The sequence below is a fragment of the Primulina huaijiensis genome, chromosome 6 (genome assembly GCF_012295235.1).
Source record: "Primulina huaijiensis isolate GDHJ02 chromosome 6, ASM1229523v2, whole genome shotgun sequence".
NCBI classification, from domain to species: domain Eukaryota; kingdom Viridiplantae; phylum Streptophyta; class Magnoliopsida; order Lamiales; family Gesneriaceae; genus Primulina; species Primulina huaijiensis.
The window spans coordinates 13,600,530-13,623,663 of NC_133311.1; the positions used below are offsets into that span (position 1 = coordinate 13,600,530).

The 23,134-nt window shown below is 33.8% G+C and overlaps 1 protein-coding gene and 1 long non-coding RNA gene across 6 annotated transcripts; one reads left to right on the top strand and one right to left on the bottom strand.

Annotated features, from left to right (window-relative positions):
• The first annotated feature begins 13,481 nt into the window (after positions 1–13,481).
• LOC140979528 (uncharacterized) lies at positions 13,482–16,723 on the top strand. Of its 5 annotated transcripts, none has more exons than XR_012175758.1 (7): positions 13,482–13,613; positions 13,785–13,820; positions 14,588–15,646; positions 15,739–15,804; positions 15,899–16,097; positions 16,181–16,314; positions 16,398–16,723. XR_012175758.1 is itself a non-coding variant. In XM_073444961.1 (6 exons), the coding sequence occupies exons 2-6, from the start codon at positions 13,818–13,820 to the stop codon at positions 16,243–16,245; spliced, it is 1,392 nt and encodes a 463-aa protein (XP_073301062.1). In that variant the 5' UTR covers positions 13,482–13,613; positions 13,785–13,817; the 3' UTR covers positions 16,246–16,723. The 5 variants fall into 5 exon arrangements, 2 of the variants coding, with proteins under 2 accessions (XP_073301062.1, XP_073301063.1); XR_012175759.1 differs by having other exon boundaries at positions 16,631–16,723; XR_012175760.1 differs by having other exon boundaries at positions 15,739–15,809; positions 16,181–16,723.
• A 2,159-nt stretch (positions 16,724–18,882) lies between these two features.
• LOC140978825 (uncharacterized) lies at positions 18,883–21,815 on the bottom strand. Its single transcript, XR_012175633.1, has 4 exons — positions 21,179–21,815; positions 19,644–19,741; positions 19,084–19,146; positions 18,883–19,000 (listed from the first exon to the last, which is right to left on the bottom strand). It is a non-coding gene; the product is annotated as an uncharacterized lncRNA (long non-coding RNA).
• Positions 21,816–23,134: the final 1,319 nt, after the last annotated feature.

A 23,134-nucleotide genomic window follows, 5' to 3' on the forward strand; every position in this document is an offset into this window, starting at 1 on the left:
TCGCTAATCCGTTTTTTTTGTAGTGATTGTTTCACCGAAAGTTCTAGTCTTTTGTAAAGATGAATCTCAAATATTTTAAACAATATGTTATATAGTCTAAGCAGAATAATTTGATCGCTCTTCAATTAGGGGGCGATTATTATTTTTCAACAAAAAATTTAATTAAATAGACTCTAATTCGGTTTAATCAAATAATAAAATTATTCAAATATTTTATGTGAAATTTATAAAATAACATAAATTTTTCATAATTTCTAAAAATTTTATTGTTCAAAATATTAAATATCTTCTCAAACAATCACCACATTGCACGCACGCAAGCACACACGCAACAAAATGAAAAAATGGCATATATTGTTACATTTATTTTTATTGTGAAGCCCAGTTATTATAACTAAAATTTTATTATCGAACAATATTATTAGATTAATTATGCATACGAAAAATAATTTTAAAATACTTTAAAATTGACTTCAGGGCAAAAAAAAAAAATTTTCGACACGATCTCTCCATAAATAAGACATACTAAAAATTTTAAAAACTTGTAAAATAAAAATGACTCGAGGACGATGCTACTGAATTCATAAACAGTCATGTGCAAGTGATGGCCAGGCACAATCCAAAAATCCACAAACAACAGTTCAAATAAGCCGACGACGTTTCAAAACAACAAAAACTAACTCCAAACAAGAAATAACAATCCAAATAAGTACACAGATACACATGACATCTCCTCGGCAAATAAAATCTGACATAAACACAGACAAGACTCAAATATATAGATAGAGTAGCTGGGAGACTCCAAACGGACTGGATAAACACAATCCAACCTCACTCATGAGCTCCACTGGTGGACCCTCTGCCAAGTGTTGCAAAACTATCTGGGTGACCTACCATGGTGCCCAATAGCAGCCACAACAGTCCCATAGTAAAAAACTACGAGATTAGGATTCTATTATGAAATAGTTAAACAACAACAACTATAAATATAAATCATGCATAAACATATAATAAAATGAGATATGCAATTCATGTACATGACTCAATAACAATGTGTAACTGAAGTCAATAAACAGTATGATAACAACAAAAATAATGCTCAAACAACAACTCATGGGAGCTAAATCTTCATGCAAACTAAACTGTCATGCCAAGTATGCGACATATGCCTTGTTGCGCTGAAATAAACACCCACGACTCGGCCTTTATATAGTTGTAAACGATATAACAGGATTGGTACAATGAAACAGAACCGGATATCATGATCCCAACGTTCATCCCTTGGACTGCACTAACAAACGAGATTGTTCAATTGTATCTATGGTTTTAGGTGTATCATTATAGGCCCATCAACCACACCATGATCTCGAGACATAAAACAAGTGCCGAACAACAATAACAGGTTACAAAGATGATAAGACTTAAGATGTATGTCATAATATCATGCCCTATTCTAAATGATATATAATATGTAAAAAAATTAAACATAGTTGGCATCAGTTGAGTTGACTTCTGTTTGGTTGTCAATTGTTCTTTGTGCATAGGTGGATTGGTCAACTTAAACACCATTTTGTTCAACTTATAGATCAACCAGCTCAGGCTCTGGAGATTGAGGTATCCTTTTGTTGATATAGACCTCATCCTCACTCTCATACTCCAGATCGATCTCTTCAAATCAATTGGTCGGCACAGTTGGATCAGTTGATTGGTCAGTTGACACGGTTTCATCAAAAACAATTTGCACAGATTCATCAATATTTAAAGTTCTTTGGTTAATTACTCAATAAGATTTGCTAACTGAAAAATAAATAAGAAATATACCCTCATCTGACTTAATATCAAAAGCAGTCGGGTGATTTTTACCATTTGTGAATGAAGCATTTGCAACCAAAGATTTTGAACTAGGATACCACAGGTTTCTTTCCATGCCAGATCTCATATGGTGTCTTGCCATGTTTCTTGTTAATTATTGATCTGCCCTGAGTATAGCATGCAGTGTTCACTGCATCAGCCCAAAATTTTTGAGAAATACCAGAACCAGCAAGCATTATTCTAGTAGTTTCTTTAAGAATTCTATTCTTCCTCTCAACAACTCCATTTTGTTGAGGTGTTCTAGCTGATGCGTGATTCCATGTCTTTCTGAAAAAATAGACAAAGTTCGGTTAACAAATTGAATTTCACTATCAGATCTGATTTTGTTAATATTTTTTGATTTTTCATTTAAAAGTCTTTTGAAAATTGTGATCAGTTGAGCAGCAGTTTGGTCTTTTGATTTTAAGAAAATTACCCAAGTAAACCTTGAAAAATCATCAACAATAACTAGAGTGTATTTAATTCTCCCTAAGTTCATGACTGAGTTAGGATCAAACAAGTCCATATGAAAAAATTCTAAGCTTTGGGTTGATGAGTTACGCCTTTTGTTTTTAAAAGATTACCTAAATTGCTTCCCAAACTGACAAGCTGAACAGATTTATCTTTGGAAAATTCAATTTTGGGCAGATCAGTGATCAAATCATTTTTGCTCAGATTTTCAATGAATTTCAAATTTAAATGGTTTAACCTCTTGTGTCACAACCAGTTCATTGGTAAGTTATAAGCAATGAAGCACACTAGTACACTAGGTTGAGTAGTCTAACTGATTTTGTATGTATTGACACATCTGTCACTTGTCATTATAATGCATCTAGAAGTATATTTGACAGTACACAAATGCTTTTGGAACTCAACTGAATAGCCATGATCACACAACTGACTTATGCTAATCAAATTATATTTAAGATTTTCAGCAAGTAGTATGTCTTCAATGATAATGTTACCATAGATAAGCTCACTATTACCCACAGTTCTAATTTGAAAAGCATCTCAAAATGTGATCTTGGTTCCAAAATATTGGATCAGTTGCGATATCAGTTGGGCTTTTCCAGTCATGTTCCTTAAACATCTATTGTCCAAATACTGAGTTCTTGATTAATTAAACTTTTAACAAATCAATAATAAATTTTGGTCCTCATTCCTACTTGGGACCAGATTGAATTAGTCTTTTTGGAACCCAAACTTAGATCAGTTTAGCTGACCGACCACTTTATGTATTCTAAATAGGTTGTGCATATGCATGTGTGTGGTGTGTTCTGTTTCCAATAGGTACAAAAAATTGTTTAGCCATTCCAACTTCATCGATCTTCTTGCATATTTTATGAACATGCTTATTGTTAAAGTATCGGTTAAGCTCGCCTTTCATTGAATTATGCCTGCAAAACTTGTTTAATTAGGCTTTCAGTTTGGCTTAGCATTGGTACTCTCCGACACATAACCAACACTAAAATTTCTGATTTTACTCATATTTTCAGCAGGCTTTGCAACTTGAGGGATGTGTTCTTTGTATTTATATACAAAATTGGATCTAACAAAGTGAATATATTTTTCTTTGAATATTTACAGTTTTGGTTGAGTGCTTGTCTCAACAATGCTTTCATTTTTGTTGAAACCGAGACTAGTTTTGTTTTCAAATGGTTTAATGCAACTCTTACATTTCAATTAAGGGAACCGAAGACTTGTTCCAGGATTAAACTAGTTCAGTTAGCTTCATATTCTCATATTTTAACTTCTGATTTTCATCATGTATTCTTTCATTTTCAATTTTAATTTTAGCAATCTCTACCTTTAGATTCAACATTTCACTACATTGTTCCAGTCACGTTCAGTTTTGTTGTCTTGTAGATCAGTTTGCTTAGTTTTTTAAATTTTTATGGTTCAGATCATTCACTGTCAGAATCAGCCCACTTTGACTTGCTTTTCTCTTTCACCAAGACCTTGTGCTTCTTCTTCAAGGACTTCTTTTCATCTTTTGATCTATTTTTGTCAAAAGACTTCTTGCCCTTCTCAATTGATCTCTTGTCATCTTTCTTTGATTTGGTATAATCAGCTATAAAATATCTAGTTTTTCCACAGTTGAAACAAGCATTAGAATCATGAGTTGATTTCCTCTTCCGACAATATTTTCGGTGAGAGCCTTGAAAATTGCCTTGAGTCTTCCTTAGAAACTTGATAAACTTCTTCACATATAATGACATAGCATCACTGCTCAAACACTCGGCTGACTTCTCACTCAAAACTGATTGTTCCAGTTTCAATGAGGTTAAGGCCTTGATCAACTGAGATGTAGACTGATCATCCTCTCCGATTTGTAACTCAAATTCATAAACTTTTAGATCTGCGAACAGTTCATGCAGTTCCAACTTGTTTAAATCTTTTGTTTCCCTTATTGCCATTGTCTTCAAATCTCAATCCTTGGGTAATCCACACATAACTTCAAAATAACTTCTCGGTTACTGTATATTTTTCCAAGTGCACTCAGTTCAATGATAATGTTGCTTACTCATTCATCAAATTCAGACATTGATTCTCCTTACGTCATCTTGTTGCTGTCAAAATTATGTGTAGCACCATAAAGTTTGTTTTCTTTTGTTTGTTCATTAGCCTCGTACAATTGAATCAATTTTTCACAAATTTATTAGTCACTTTCCACATTTTGATTTTTCTGAATGTGTTCTTGTTAAGAGTTTTATACAATGTGTCTTTAGCCTAATTATCGAGGTTGGATTTCTTCTTATCATCGTCTTTCCATTCATCTCTAAGCTTTTCACTTCTCTGAGGTTCTCCATCAGTTGTAGCAACAACAATATTTTCTTTCATAATTGTCATTGGTTCATCAGTAATGATGTACTACATATCATCATCTTGTATAGCTAAATGAGCATATATCCTTATCTTCCAGACATTAAATTCTTCTCTGGTAAATATTGAGATCTTGTTGAATGAATCCATTTTAAAAAATGTTCAGAGGCGAGAATAAATCTTGCTCTGATATTATTTGATAGGATCAGTTCATGTGTTTAGAATATAAGAGTTGAAAAAACTCTTCTTAAAATTTCTTTATTCGAAAATAATTCAATCTGATTAGAAACTGAACTTGATAGCTTGATTGTCAATGTCAGTTAGCTAACAAAATATGTACGGAAAGAAGTCAAACTAAATATATTAGAACAATTCTAATATGGATTGACTATGTAAATTGAATGGTAAATTGAAAGTAAAATATACGCAAATTTGTTTCTAAATGTTCGGAGAACTTAAGCTCCTACGTCACTCATTCTTTCTTTTGGGAAGGCTCATACTAGAAGGCTTTGATCTTTACAAGTAATTTGCAAAAACTCAGTTTGGTTTTGAGTTTACACTTCCAAAATTGAAACTCCTAGTCTACTCAACTGAACGAAGAAACAATATGCACATTGTTCTCAAATACAATGAATTACAAAGAATTTCTAGCAATTAATTACCTTCAATGATCAGATACAATATTTTGTAATTTGTGCCTTAGTGTATGAGCAGTTTTGCTTGAACTTGAAAACTTGAAACTTGGTTGTTATAAGTACATAACTTTTGTTCTTGTAGCTTGGTAACACCTGCTTTACCTGCTCCACTGATCTGCATCTCTATTTATTGATTCCGAACTATGACGATTACAAAATTAAAAAACGATCCGTTTCAAATAATGTAGTCGTTGATCGTCTTTTGTCCAGGTCATCATTCCTGACATCCGTACAAAATGTGGTTGATACTGGTCGTGTCAGCAAGGTATAGAAAAACTTATTCAAAAATCAGTTTAGCCCTCTGGTGTAAACTGACTTCCTTGAGACTGAATGATGATAACTGATAAATTGATAAGAATGTTGAGAAATACTTCAGTTTAGGTCCGAGTTAGTTTTGCCTGACTAGTCCAGTTTATGTAAACCAGTTTAGCTTATGGGCATAGCTAGTTCCGTTTGGTTTGAAGTTCAGTTTAGTTTAGATTAGTTCAGCTTTAGTTATTTGTTAACACCAAAACATAAATTTTTTGTTCCAACAAGACTCAAGCCGCTCCACCTCCTATTTAGGCAGAGTCTATAGTTCCCACCTCTTAACCAAATGTCGATCCACTCGCTTCATCTCCTCCCCCAACTACAGAAAACAAAACTAGAGAGCTTCCAGATATGTCATTAGTCTCTGTTGATGAAGTGGTCAAGTCAATGTCACAATTTGACTTCGATCAGTTAAAGATAGAATCTTCCTCCTGATTGATAGGAATGTTTCTTAAAAATTTTATCTTAACAACTACTGATTGATATGAATGCTTCTTAAAATGTCAACAATCAATCAAATTTTCGGAAGCACAAATATCTGAAGCCTTAAAAAGAAAAGAAGCATTAAATGAGCATTTAATGTAGTGTACGATGAAGAGAGATTGATGATACCAATCTTTCGGGAGATAGTACGAATGATGGTTGAAAATGTTTTCCGACCTTTGGAATACTTTGGGTATAAATATGCAGATTCAGAACTTCAAAGATATATCAACAAGAAATGGATACATGATTTAAACTTTCGCAATATGCAATATACAATATCTCGAGCACACTTATTATTTCTAAAATATCAAGCTGTTCATCTAGCACATGCTTATTTGTTGATATCAGATCACCAAGGATCAACTTATGTTACCCTACTAATTCTAGCCGTTCAAAGCGACATGCGAAAAGTTTGTTGTGTCTGATGAACGAGGGTTCTTAAACAAGACATAACTTATTGTGTTGAGTTATAGCGAAGAGTTTTGACTTAGACAGTGTGATAAGTCACAGTCGAGGTGTGTTTGTACAATGATTGTATAAATCAAAGTCTTTTAGTGAATTTCTTCTTAAGTGAAAGAAAATATGATGTAGGAGTTATTTCCGAACATCCATAATATCTTGTCTATTTAAGCTACGCACTATCTTTATTTATCTAGCCGGTATGTTGATTGATATCTTGCATTGAATATCTATTATATCACTAGTCTAGTTGGACCGTTTCACAATTAAACTCTTTTTAATGGTCCAGTTAAGTTTAATCGTTCAAGAAAGTGTTTTTACAAGTAATAACTATTAAAGTCAGCTCAAATTTTTCAAAATATTTTAAAAGAGTGTATTCACTACTCTCTTAGCTATAATTCGATCCCGACTCCCTTATTATATAACTTTGGTGAAGAAGATTTTTTTTTTATTTTCCTAACATAGTCATTCTTTCTAAATATTCAATCTTATATTTATCTATTTTTTAAAATACAATCTTATATTTATCTATTTTTCATACTTTTGGATAGTCTGTCATCTTTAATAAAAAATTAAAAAAATCATTAATATGAAAATAACAAAAATTATCAAATAAATATTTCACTTCTATAAAAATACACCTCATGCAAAAGAACACTAGTTTATAATTTATAATAAATAAAAAAACACACAGATTTATGGTAATAATTTGTCGGCATAATCGTATATCCATAAGATCCGAAAACTTAAATATGACGAAGTCCGGCCCATTAACAGCCTCTGAAATGCACTTTCAATCAAATTCCAAGCCCAAGCTTGAGCAAAATACAAGCAAACCAGATCATGTAAATACAATATATATCTAGGGATGGCAACTTTCCCCATTGGTTTGGGGCTCGGCGGGGAAAACCCAAAACGGGGATAGGGATCCACGATTTTTTCGGGTTTGGGTTCGGGTTCGGGGATTTTTTTAAATCCCGATGTAGTTTGGGGCGGGTATGGGATTTTAAAATATTAATAATATTATTATTATTAATATTGATATTGATATTAATATTAATATTATCTCTAATAATAATAGATAATAATAAGTTTTGGTTTGAGAAAATATCCGAATCCGTCATCGTCTTGCCATGTTAATATTTTTGAAACGGTGATGAGGGCGAAGATGGGAAGTTGATCCCCGAAGTTTCGGGTTTAGGGATTCTCCGAACCCGAAAAAACGAGGATGGGGGCGAGGATGGGGTTGGGGATGTAATTCGGGGATGGGGATGGGAATGACAAACCCGCCCCCACCCCCGCCCCCGCCCATTGCCATCCCTATATATATCCACCTTCAATGAAAAATACAGCCAAAAAAATTACGTTCGAAAATTTATCCATCATTTTTTTTCAAATTAAAGTCCTTATTACCAAAATATAAAATATTTTGGCTATATTTAATAAAATTTAATTGAACATTTTGAGATTTATTATATTCATGCATAAGTCCAAGAATAAATTTATTTGTAAAAAAAATTAAGTGTATTCATAATGAATAATGCTATAGGTACAACCAAAATATCGTACAACGATATTTACAACAATTACATCGTGTTTCTGAGCTATTAGGTTGTAGTGCAACTAAAATATCGTACAACTTAATAGCTCAGCAAGTACATTTGTCTTAACGAATAAAACTTTAACATGAGCAATTTTTCACAATTTAAATGAAAAACCTCAAATACTAATTCATCATTTAATCATAAACCTCAAACATTTACACAAGTCAGGAAAAGAAAAGCTGAATGTGTCTCAGTTATTCTAAATAGTGAACATCCACAATCTTTTGGTTAAATTATCCATGGATCCAGGTTGGTAGAGGTACATAGGAACTTCACACTGATGTCCTAAACCTATGTAATTTGATAGAGGCATCCCAACCCAAAGGCTGAGATCCAAAACCCATATAGTTAATATACAAAAATTCCTATGAGACGGTCTCACGGGTCAATTTTGTGAAACAGATATTCTATATGGGTCATCCACGAAAAAGTATTACTTTTTATGTCAAATATATTAATTTTAATTTTATTGTAAATATGAAAATGATTGATTCATCTTACGAATAAAGATCTGTGATACCGTCTTATGAAAGACCTACTCTAGTTAATATAGGCACCCAACCCGAATGTCGACATCCAAAACCCTTGTACATTCAACCTTGCCAAATCGTAACTCACCCCTCCCAACTTAAAAGAAATTTTCCTTAGAAACATACAACACTTTAACATTATTTTTCTGGACATCTTAAAAAATTGAAAAAATAGAATTTACACGCATATGTTAAAATAGCACAAATTTTCATAAAAGATTAGGATTTATTTAACTTCAAACGCAAAAATATAAATGTGCCATTATAAATATTTAAAACATATTTTATTGTTAAAAAAACATAAAAATGTGCAATATTAAATTTTTTTCTTCTTCACGCAATCACATATCATTTTCCATTCTCATCAAGATCTTACTCAAGTTATAGCTCCTTTATCCAGGACTCCTATTATTAAACCAAAATGCATGAATAAAAACTTAATAATTCATAATTGAGTCAAACAAATAATCTGTAAAATTCCTATAATACAACTGAAATCAAATATCTTTTAATTATTACAACTCAATTGAATTCATAATTCTAAATATAATCAAAAAATTGAGGATAAAATATTCTCTAATCGGTGCGGATCTCGCCTAATCCCTACTCTGGCTACCAGGCTCGTCTAACCTAAGACATGTCCCGTTGAATAGGGTGCTCAAGATAAAAGTAAGGACGTGAGTGACAAATAGCCCAGCATGCAAAATATGAGTATACAAATCTATATGATACATGTGAAATGAAATAATGTTAAATAGCCAATGATCAAATTCTAAATTTCATACTCAGTCTAGAGGCGCTCGAGTGTGTAGTCTCTGATCTGTCATAAACAGGAGTTGGCTCCCACGCTCAAAATCAAGAAATGAACCTGAAATCTCCTCAGTTACCAGAGCCCTCTCGACCCGTTGGCCACTGTGACTCTCGGTACCCAATCGTCCACAAAGAAAATGGGTTGAACGACCTCAATAATCAAGGTTTATCACCACAGATAACAAGTTCAACATGATATGCAATACATCATAAATATATCAAAGTAGTAAGTACTTACGTACCTCTGACACTATTCTGATAGGTCTACGCTTAAGCCTCTTAACCTAGTTAGACAACCAAATAGGTTATTACTAACTAGTAAGATTAGAATATCCTAAAACACGCTCCTGAATTTTTGTCCCCCAATAAATACAAGGCTTTGGGATCATAATTTCATCTAACGTTAGTCATTTGGGGACACTAGCTTATTGACTGTTTCTCTAGTTGTCGCTTGCTCCTGAAGAACTTCGTGACTCGATTCTGTTAGAGTAGATGTCATGTAAGCCAACTATTGGCTAGTGAATTTATTGACTCAGTTGTAATAAACAATCTTTATTTTAATATAATTCATTATTACATTGTTTGTTATTTCTTTATCTGTATACTCATGTAATCCGCATAGATAAAGTCATTGATTATACTTTAATACAAATGAATCGTAATTCGATCTTGAAACTCATTTGTAAACACTGTACATTCTAAATTCGTTCATAGTCGATTCAGCCGCCTAAAATAAGGATAAATGCCCCTTGAGCTTGAGACTAGCATATGTGATGTTGTGTACCGTGTTTCATGGTAAGGGCATAGAGATGTCCAATCATGCAGATGGGTAATCATACGATGATTATATCGAACAATCCTCTCTCGAACTTTCCAAGTGATTATTATTCATCGATAGGAAAAATATGTGGTTATGATTGTACATTATTAGTCCTTACGACCCGAGACAACACTGAGCCTCTACATACTAGGATCGTGCCTTGACTCATTTACCGACTCCGTGAGGGTCACAAGACGGTGAGGTTGGGTGCAATTGCGAAATGTGTAGGAGTCAGTGCATTGTAGTCGGGGATTCACCGCTCACCTACGGGTGTGGATATCCTATATGATCTAACGAAATAGTAGTGCATGAAATCTCTGGCCAGAGTGTGAGATGTACATTAGAGAAAAAGTTCTCTAGTTATGCATGCGATGACACTATGAATATTTCATGATTGTATCACATAGTTATTGAATCTAATATGCAACACTTGATGAACCAATTGTTGCAGATTCGATCGGAATCTATGAAATGAAAAGACCATACCGTACGTTAATCATAACCGATTGGTTATCACAGACACTATCAGTGATACCTAGGAAATCATGGAACGATACTACTAGACGCTCTTACCATGATTCGATGGGTTTTATCAGAAAATGATTTCTGACATTCTTATCATTAAATGTTGGTGCATGGAATGAGACAAATTAGGGTAAACCTGAATAAAAGAGAATATCCTGAATCAAAATGTGTTGTGAACCTACGGCTAACTGTATCTCTGAACTATTGAGGGTCACACAAGCACTGAATCATTTTTGTTTCCGTTGAGAGAATAAATTCAAGGAGTTGAATTTATATATAATTATGAGATAATAAATTCAACGAGTTGAATTTATATAAAATTCTGATATAGTAAATTCAAATAGTTGAATTTATGATAATTAAATTTTGAGAGAATAAATTCAAGGAATTGAATTTATGAGATAGTAAATTCAAGAAGTTGAATTTATGATATTTAAAATTTGGAGAGAATAAATTCAAGGAGTTGAATATATAAAATTTGATAATTTAAATTATTAAACTCAAAAGTTGAGTTTATTAAATATTAAATTAAATGTAGTGAGAAGTATGTTTAATGGACTTGTAAGAGTACAAGTCCAACATGCTAAATAATTAAAATTCTTAATGAACTTTATTATAATTAATTAAATTAGTTGGACTAGTCCGATTAATTATCAAAGCCCATTAAATTTAATTAAGAATCCTAAATATATTTTTAAGAAAATTAGGTCATGGCTTGATAATATGGTACAGAGGCTCATAACCCTAGCCTCCAACCACGTGATTTTCGAAAATCACCTCCTCCTCTCTCAAATTTTCGGCCATCTTGAATAATTTCAAGGTTTTGAGCTGCCTCTCAATTTTTGCTCTCGAACGTAAAAAATATCTTCTATACTTTCTAGTGCAAGTTAGAAGAGGAACAACTAATACAGTCGTGGATCGGATTAGGAGATTGAAAAAAGAAGATTTTGAAGAAAGTTCATAGGGAATTCAACAAGAGCTACATCCGTTAATACCGTAGTAGTTGGTGCCGAGTGATTTAGTCACTAAAAGTAAATTATAAACTCCTTATGTATGCTCTTTTAAATTAAACCATACGAGTGTCCAAGATAATATTTTGAATGTCAAAATAAAAATTTTGAACTTCTGTTGTGTTTTGGACACGAGAAAAACGATTACCCAACACGAACAACAATTAAACATCTAGAAAATAAATCTAACAACCAACAATCATTGTTATCACTGAAACTAAGACAATTTTAACTCTATATAATTTTTAAAAAAGTTTTCACGTTGAAGAAATTGCTAGGAAAACGTAAAAGAAAATTGTAATGATTGATTGCATATTAATAACTCTATGACAAGGACAAAATCGTGGTACAAATTTGAGCATATATTCATAATTAGGGGCTATGGAACCGATTGTTGTCCTAGAACATGAAAATTATTATTTAATTTGTAATATGGAGCTTATGCTATATAATTTAATTATCTTTTCAATGGTGGCAAAAACTCATCACTTCAAAACTTAGCATGTGAGTTTGGATTTTTTGATGTGAGAAAATTGGCATGTCTTGAGATTTTTGAGTTGACATTTTCCTGCCAATGTGATCTCTTGTGAGAGTACTGAAAATTATTTATTTATATGGTTGTTTGTGATTTACTATTGTGGAAATTGAATTCTATTACTTTTCCCACTATAAATTGTGCAAAAATTAGTATTGGAAGGACTACGAAGAAGAACAGATCACCGTCTTTTCAACAACCCAAAAGCTCTTTTAATTAAATTACGATTACAACAATATTTTGCGTTGAAGCACGCTTTGTAATTCTGGGAAACAATGAGACCACTACCCCCAATATGCTAGATGATAATGAGTTCGATCTCATGTATGGCGTTAGAAATCCGTCAACGTTTCAATAACCGTTCTAACACTAATAGTAACATCCTGTCAAGTAACATGCACATTAAATTTGAAAGCATAAGGATTATGCAATGTAGCAACAACAAAATAATAATGCACTAATCTCTAGGGACCTTTAGTCCATTATGTTGATGCACATCATCTCATAGAACACGGGCGTCAAGCTGTAGATCCTTCTCAGCAAGTTAGTTTATAAATGAACTTAATATCACGATCGCAGACGCCCAAAACAATTTATCAAAATCGTGCTCTTCCTAACTACTGAATTTTGGTCTATTCCATCTAATGCTCTAGACAACCCTATTTTATGTTGTGTGTAGTGGCATAAAATGAGACATTTATAAGTAGCAAAGATTTATTTTATGTTACTTCATTAGGGTATTGTGATAGTAAAAATGAAATTCTATTTTTCTTATAATGATCTGTTTAATAAAATGTTTTGTTTGGGCGTAAAAAAGAACTTTATGTTAAAAATAAAAATTTACGATAAAAAGTAAAAATTTCAAACTTTTAAAATATATTAAACTATTCATTTTATAAATTTTTTTCTCTATTAAATTGTGATTTTATTCACAAATTGAGAGACAAATTTATAGAATTTTTTTAAATAAAAATATATAATATAAATAAATAAATAATGTGCTTCATCTCCCATATGGCCATATCACCTCCTTTTGACATCTACGCCTCAATCAATCAGACAAAAACCCTAACAGATTACTGACAAAGAAATAAATTAATGATCCTTGCCGAAGAGATCGCTGGAGCATTGACCAAGATTTTCAGTAGCTTCACAGGTGCGGCAATCGCTTTGTACCGACTGGAATCTGAGGAATCACGTTTCCTTTGTTGAATTTTGTTTTTTTGTTTGTTTGTTTCAGTCTCCTGTTGTGGAGTTGAAGTAACTAATGAATTACATACGATGAATTTTTATTAAATTTTTTATTGACTATCTTCTCCAATTGTAGGGACATAGCCCTTAGCCAAGAGGAAGCCACCAGATGGTACGCTTTTGTTTAGTTTTTTCTTTGAATTTTTAGTGATATTTAATGCAGAGTGTGTGTGGATCGTGGTTGATTTTTCTTTAATTTTCGACCTTCGTTTATTTGAGAAGGTGGGATGTTATTACATTATTTAATTGCGGAGTCTTGGTGCAGGGACTAGATTTTCTGATAAATATAATGGGATATCAAAATGCATTTAGTAGCTATTTAGTTTGTAAACATTTGACCTTGTCTTCATTGATAAAGTGGATCATTTGAGAAAGCGTGTGTGGGGCTCGATTATTGTCACTGTTGAGTTGGGATTGTTTCTTCAGCATCAGTAGTGGACCGGACATATTTGAATTTTATGATGTCATATGATTATTGATCTGTGGCACCTTTAGGATAAACCGGGTTTTAGAAAACGCGGAGTTGATGCAATTCTTTGATTCTACTAATGGCCAAAATAGAAACAACCATGGAATCTGATTAAGTTGAATGTTTTTTGGCATTTGCAAGGTTAGTTTTGTAGTTTGATGAATGTAAAAGATTAGTATGACAACAAATTGGTTATGAATTACCGTAGACTTTATGGTATGCAAATTAGAAGAAGATTTTTTTGATGATGTTGATAACTAATGCGAGATACCATCACCCAGATTTTTGTACTTTTGCTAGCGTTCGTAATGTGCCTGGGATAACTTCTTCTTGCTTCAAGTTTTTGTTCTTGCTTTCTAGTGTGGTTTTATTGAGTGGATGATCTGGGGATATTTTAATGTTATTTCCAGTCTTTCCAGGAGAAAGGTTTATGGGCTTCCAAGGGTGGTGGCCATGTGAATGATGAAAATGCGATGTTCGATAGCTCATCTAAAATGGAACCCAAGCGCTCTCTCCAATGTTTCTTTGATACCGAGCCAGCATTCTTTCCCAGCAAAAAGCAGGCCGTGGAAGCTCCAGTTAGTAAGCCAGAATCAGGAATCACCATATCGAATGCAATTCCATGGGAAAATTCTACTGAGTTTCAGTCAGTACCAAACCAATTCATGGATCGGCTGTTTGGGTCTGAGATATCTAGTCATGTTGACTTGTCTAGGAGAAGTGTTTCTAATATTGGCACAGATGCCGTAAATATGAGGAATAAAATTGATAGTGAACAGTTTGAGAATGATTCATCTGATGGATTATCAATTTCCTATGTAATGGAAGATCAAGAAGCAGGAGTAAGTTACGGAGGAATCAGAAAAGTCAAAGTTAATCAAGTTAAGGACCCTGTTAATGTATTGCATGGATCTTTGGAACATGATATAGGGATGTCCACAGGCCTGACTGACAATCATCAAAATGAAGACACCTTCATATCCATGTTGCAGCCATATGGTAAAGAAGATGGAAATGTCACATTAATCCGCAATTCCTTTGACCTTGGTGATGCAAATATTAGATTGATGGGTTCGATTTTTGGTAAAGGTGATGACAATAACATATCCATGAATCACTCCTATAGTAAAGGGGACGCTAATACCATATCTTTTGGGGGTTATCAAGATGATTCTGTTATTGAAGCCCTCACAAGGCCAACTGGTAGTTATAGCTTATTATGTGAACAATCCTCAGTTCTGACATCAGAAACACACAACAAAAAGGAAATGAATTTCCCAAATGTTGATCCTACCCTGACCACTTCCCAGCTGTTTAAATCTCGTCTTGACTCTACATCTAAGAACAAGATGGATACAAGACCTGGCAGGAAAGAAGCTCCAAACAGTTTTCCATCTAATGTTCGAAGTTTGATAGCAACCGGTATGCTTGATGATGTGCCTGTACGGTACATTTCAGTCTCTCGGGAGGTGAGTATTTCTTAAGTTTGATCTTCTCTTATAATCATAACTTTTATAATTATTTTTAGATGATTTATGGGAAGTATTCTCCCATGTAAAAGGAGCTTCCTGGAACTATAAAAGGCTCGGGCTATCTTTGCGGCTGCAAATCTTGTAATTTCTCCAAGGTAAGGTAACCATCTATGTATTTGTCCTTCCAAATAGACAGTAGCTATCTTCAATTCTCTAACATGTTTACAATATTTCCTCCTTCCATCGAAGGCGCTTAATGCATATGAATTCGAACGTCACGCAAATTGCAAAACCAAGCACCCAAACAACCATATATACTTTGAAAATGGGAAGACGATCTATCAGATAGTTCAGGAGTTGAGAAGCACACCAGAAAGTATGCTGTTTGATGCTGTTCAGACTGTGACTGGCTCTCCTATCAATCAGAAAGCCTTCCGCATCTGGAAAGGTAGTGACACTATCATATTATGAAACACTTCTCATTTCCCAATTCACCTTCCTTATTGCTTATTCCTTCTGTCCTGGCACTAGAATCATTCCAAGCTGCAACGCGTGAGCTTCAGCGTATTTATGGGAAGGAAGAGCTAAATCTATGACTGTCTTTTGGCATGGCAAGTTGATCTAAATGTAAGATGGGATGTAATATGTTATCCTTGTGTGCAGAGGTTAGTACTAAACCTTGGTAAGTTGGGGAAATTATAGAATTTGTTCTATATTGATTGCCAGCTTGCATTTATTTATATCCCAGTGACTTTCCTTCCATAGCTCGAAGCCAAAATGTGACGTCTTTGTGTTGTCTAACGGTCATATTTATGGTAAGTAGGGAACTGTCTCATGCAAAATTTATGTCTTGCTCCATTGTAAGACATTTTTCCCGATGGCTACGAATACAATGCATGAACAATCAGCTGACCACTGTGTCTTGTTTTGTTATTACTTTTGAAATAGTTCATGTTCTAATTTTTGTTTTGGTGAACGAAGGGGAAGAATGTATATGTTCTTGGTGGGCGGTGGCCTATGCTGTATGAATATTTGAAGTGCAAAAGTGCAGATTATTGATGATCTTTCTGGGAATTTTCTGGTGGTATTATTCAATCAAAAAGAGTTCTAGATTTGTCATGTCACTTGCATGACTTCAAATCCCCAGTACTTCAGAATTTTTATCAATTTCCAATTTATTCTTCAAAAGCATGTATACAATAATTTCAATATATAGTTTTATTTAAATTGTCAAATCTTTAAGAAATTACAATCGAAATTTGGCAATATCTCATACCTGTGGAAAATTTTATCTCAAGGAGACAAATGATTTATGTGAAGATGGACATTTATTCTCATATTTGGGGTCCATTGAGAAAAATGTGTACTCCACATTTATTGATAAAAGTTCATCATTGGCTTCAGCATTAAGACTGTGCTAAGTGTAAGGGTCTAACTCGCTTATGATAGTGTCCACATAGTCAAATCACGAGAAAGGTGATGAACATATAAATGGACGTGTGACAGACTCTTGTGATGTGTTTTAAAGTTATGAGATCACGGGTCAAAATAGACAAAATCACAAGTGGGTTGGGTCGTTAAATTTGGTATCAAAGTGACTTCGCGTGAGGTTGGAATGGTGGGACAAATAACGACAAAGATGTTGAGACCCGAAAGGGGGTGAGGGTTTTTAGGCGAAATCTTACGTCGTCAAACCGCGGGATATATAGTGGACATTTAAATGGGTGTGTGACAATCTCCTGTAACGCGATTTAAAGCTTTGAAGTCATGAGTCAAAGTGAACAATATCAAAAGTGAGTTGAGCCGTTACATTTGGTATCAGAATGACTCTGCATGAGCTTAAGATTGTGGGGTAAACTTCATCGATGACTTTAATTCCCGAAGATGGGGGTGAGACTTAGGAGAAATTTCATATCTCCAAAGCACGAGAGAAATGTTGGACATCTAAATGAATGTAATATAACTGCTTGTGATGCGTTACACAAAGTTTAGCATCTGATTAATCCATATATATATATATATAAACTTCTTTCCTTGGTGTTGAATTTAAAGCGTTCGTTGGTCTTCCACACTAATATATTTTATTACTTTTGACTTCGTGGGAATCACCAGTCGGACGCGATATACACAAATACGAGTCTTGCACAAGATCCATAGCTTCATATTTGTCTAGTTTAATCTGAAATTCCCTTTAAACTTGATCTCTGTTGATATTTTCGTGAATTTGAAATTACAGGATTACGTTATAGCAAATTGTATCGACAACCTTTATAAAAAAGCAGAAAAATTACGAAACAAAGAGATTTTTTTTAGCATAAAATTAACAGATTTTTAAAACACTATGTTCCCTTTCTGTGCAATTATACCATTTATTTCATTTTTAAGGGATTCGTGCTTCTAGCTTAAAAACGTAATAGTGTTTTAAAAGATATTGATTTTAAGTATGTCTTCTTTACTTTTCTCAATAACGACAAATATAATCTGTCCAATTAAACACTTAAAAAAAAAAAAGAATCAAACCTTTATCACATTAAAAATCTACCATTTGAATCCTCCTACACCATTATGCTATACCTCTACCATATCCTTGTCTATATTTAAATAAGTTTCAAGAAATTAACAACTGATTCATTTTGTTCTATACACATTGACAATGTTATTTTATCAAAACTTTGAAACTATTTTAAGAATGAATTTTAGCAAAGAGATTGCAGGCAGTTAGGGTAAAAAAACAAGAAACTAGTCAAGAAAATAACTCTTAAAGCCACATGTACAACTCTTGGCACTAAAACGTTAGCTAAACATTTGTTTATTATCCTCAATCCGAATCCAAGTCAAGTAAAACTTAGTTGAAGGGGTACATTGTACCAAAACACAATTAAAGTAAGAACAAGAGAAGACCACATTTAACGGTCCCTTGAAATTTTACAAAACATGCACTATCAGATTAACTGAATCGCTGCACGGATGAGCATTTAAACAAAACCAAAAGCTAGAAACTGAATTCCGAATTCCTAAGGACAAGAACCTATTCATTCCTGAGCAGGCCACGTTTCGGAGGAGAGAATTGCACTTTTCCACTACAACTAGCTAGCTTCTGTTTTTTCTTCTGTCATTCGTTTCAAGAACTACAGCAAGCTGATCTCTGGGCTAGTTGACCAGCTCCAGCAGAAGGGTCTGCCGTATTAATCTTGATTGCTGTAGGCTGCTGCATGTAATCAAAATACATAAAAGTTTAACAATGATATTGGAGCAATCTTTTCGTCTGGAGTCATTGTCTGAAAGCCTTTGTTTTATATCTCTTGCTATCGAAAATAAAACTTGTTCCACGTTGAGATTTGTTTTTGCACCCTGCAGCAATGCAATACAAATTTCATTTAAATCTTCATTAACTGCGTTTTTAAAGTATCCATGTAGGACATAGGGATGCTTACAGTTTCAAAGAATTGGATCCCATATTCGTCAGCGAGTGCTGGGAACTTGGACGTAGGTACAGCCTAAAAAAGATATTCAATCACAGAATAATCAATTTAGTAAAATACAGAATCCAGGCTAACCAATTAGTTCAGAGCATAAGAAACTTATGTTAGACACTATCTTTTAATACGGTTTCGTAGTACAAGGTAATCTTGACTTCTCTTATTAAATATCCAAAAATATCTTAAAACTTCAAAGCTCATTGTGGTCACATCCAAAGACTTTTGCCTAGAAAGCTGCAAAAGTCCCTTATGTTTGAAAAATAGGTCCGAACATTCTCCAATATGAGAGGTTTAGAAATCACTTTATCGGTGATTTCAATACGCCTTTCTAATTCCTAGCGAGGAGGATTGTTTTACACAGACAAATGGATTCATCAAAATTGTTTTTTTATGTCCCTTTTGTGTAATACAGTAGTATCGACATACAAGGAATCATAAGTAAAAGCTGACATTGAGAACAAGGAAAATTACAGGAATCATTAGTAAACACTGAAATTGGGAACAAGGAAAATTACCCTTTTGCTTTCATCCATGTCTGCTTAGTTCCCTACCAGTATCTTGTGGACATTATCAGAAGCATGTTGTTCAATGTTCCTTATCCAGTTCCTAAGGTCTGAAGACAGAACCAAACATGGGTTAAGAAACCAGGAAACCACCAAATCAAGCAACAAAATCCACATAATCATTTTGGGAATAAATTTTCACCGAGTAAAATAATGTTAAACCTATAATATCTCTACTGTATTCTAAGTTAGAGCACCTTATTGCCGCATTTTTGATGACGCACCAAAGAGACTACTCTTCAATGTTCTTGATATACATTAAACATCAATTATTAATTATTAGATTAACCAATTTTTGTATGTGAAATTTTTACAGAATATTCCTACTTAAACTATCTATCGTCTGTCCTTATTATATAACAAGAAAACGGCATACAATGCAAATTAATATTAATCAAGTGAAGGTAAAGATATAAGAAGCATAGACGGTTCAAAAAATCCATGTAAGTTAATTTTATATAGTCATAGTTTAAATTGCTTTTTATAATAGTTATCAATTAACTTTATAATAAAACGTATTATTCCAAAAAAATATAATCAAGCACAAGAAAATTCATTCAATCATAGTTATCAAAGGCGAGCGCCTCACGCCTCTCTCGCCTTAAGGCGAGAGGCGTTACCAGGCAATTAGTGCCCTGTGCCTAGGGTTCCAGGAGAAGCGATTCATTAAAGCGAGCTCAGATGCTTACCTGGACTAGCCTTGGAAGTAAGAGCGCTTGAGTGAATTTTTTTTAATTACTTGTTTAAAACAAAAATCTCAAAGCCAAACCCTAGCAACCCATCGTCGATACGCCGGAATTAGAAGAAGAGAGCTCTGAACAGAAAAACGAGATGTGGACGGATATTTACATCTAAAACAACTAGAAAGACCGATTTCGCATCTTTATGATGAAGATGAAGATGAAGATGAAGAAAAAATTGATACTGATCAAGAAAATGATGAAGTCCGAGAAGAATAAAGTCTGAAAGTTCTGGGGACTCTATGATTCGATGGAAGAAGATGAACTTGATTTGGATGATTGAAGAATCTTAATCATGTTATTAATTACTATAAACTTATTAATGATTTTTTGTTTTTGTGACATTGTTACCTAATTATTTCATATTTATTATATTATTCTAAGATAAATATATTTTTTTAAAAAAAATTAAAAATGTGCGCCTTGCTTCGGTAAGGCGCACGCCTTGTACCTCAGGCTGCATGGCCCTTGTGCGCCTCGTTGTGCTTTGCGCCCTTGATAACTATGCATTCAATTGTAAGCTACTAATAACTTTATAACAAAAATATGAAAATACAATTTGTCATGTATGTGCATCATTTGTGCCATGTCAACAAATAGACATGAAGGAAAAACAAAACACAAAGGAGTGACATGATATTTTTTGAGAGACCTTGCATTCCTCTTGTGATTCCATACACAATTATCTGGAATGTCAGAGAATTAGAATAGTACTTTCAAGAGATTTAGGATAGCATGAAAATTTACTAGTTTGACAAGTCACGGTGGGTCATAGTTGTCAATCGCGCGTATCACCCTCGTATTGCAAAGGTTGCTCGTGGATGTAGCGAATAGCGTAGCGAAGACTATTTGAAAGTAAAACACCACAGGTATATAAATATATAATATATAGCATATAGTAATATCAATTCAACATTTCATGCTTAAATAATAAATATATAAGTTCAAAGCATATAAAATCTCAATTCTAAAACTAGAAAAATATAATCTAAAATTCATCTTCATCTTCTTCATCAAGATCTAGACCATCTTCTTCATTTGAAATTTCATAACGCTCGGCATCACTCTCTTCTTCACTTTCTTCATCAAAGTCAAATTCAACCTCTTTATCTACAAGATTAAGTGCATTAGATGTTCCTACTGGCCTTTTCCCTCTAGACTTAGATGTGGCCACCTTCGAGCTTCTTGTAGGTATAGATGTGGTCGCCTTTGAGGCCCGCATAGATATAGGGGTCGTCTTCGAGGCCCTTTCGGATTTCCTCAATGTATAAGGAGCTTCATTTACTCCAAAAACATCTGCAATATTTTGCGAAGTCAAATCATCACCATCATGAAAAATTCAGGCACTTAATCCTCTAGTCTCCCTACCAACCATTCATTGCCATCATCTACTTCACTCTATGACAGGATCGATGATATCACGACTATCGCACCTACGGCTTAGAGCTTTGTTATACTTAATTAACACCAAATCATTCAGGCGTTTTTGCTGCAATATATTCCTTTTCTTGGAATAAAGCTGCAATTATTTATATTAGTCTTGCAGCCGACAGCCCGAAGTCTGGCGAGCCACAAGCAACAGAAGAGGAAAAACAGTGGAGAATCGTGGGGTTTATGTTAGGGTTGATTGGGATAAGTAAAGAAGATTGAAACAGAAGAGGAAAATCAACGTTGAATAGAAATAGATTTAGGCATAAAAATTGTGCAAAATGGGCCTACAAAACATACGTTAATTTTAAAAAATGTTATGTAATTTTAAGCTGTGGGGACCCGAACTTAATTCAATTCTTAATCACTTTCTGGGAATAATTAATCAATTATAATAAACAGGGTCTAAATTTTTTTTTTAAAATTACGAGAATACGCAGCATAAGAAATAAGTCTTATCTTATTTACAAGATCACTATCCAGATCTAAGTACAAGTCCTGTCCAACAGTAAATCATAATAACTACCGTCTCTTCAGTACGTCTCAGGTGAGGTAATCGATATACTCCTAAGTCCGGATCTCCACGCTAACTGTCTTCTCTCATTCTCTTCTTGACCCTGATCCAGCCCTACCTGTTGTCATGCACACATAAAAAACAAGACAACAGCCGGATAACTCCGGTGAGAAATACATCCCAGTATAAACAATGCATACATGCAATCATATAAAAACATATATCAAAGCATATAACAACTATCATTAACATGTAGCAAATCAACAAACATGAATGATATAAAACTGTAAATCAACTAGTCATCTCAGACTCGACTCAATCGACGCGTCATCTCAGACTCGACTCATTCCTAATCTAGGGATCTCGGTTCTGGATATTGACAAATATATCGAATCTCAGTCGATAGGAATGAATCAACCCTAAACGATATCGATATAATTTGTATATCCAGTGTCTGGGCGAATCGGCCGCAGAATTGACGAATCAGCCAAGGACTAAGCGAATCAGCCACTGACCAGACGAATCAGCCGGTGATTAGGCAAATCAGCCGATGACCAGACGAATCAGCCGGTGACTAGTACATACATTGTCTATGAATCAATAGACNGATTATATCTCCCAGCTGAATGATTCAAATGACAATCCGCCAACTAGACTGATCAGAAAACTCAATTTTGAACAAGTTGTATTTCACGTCAGTTGGGAAAAATCGGATGTTATCATGGTCTAACTGATCATTGAATTACCAAACTGATCACACG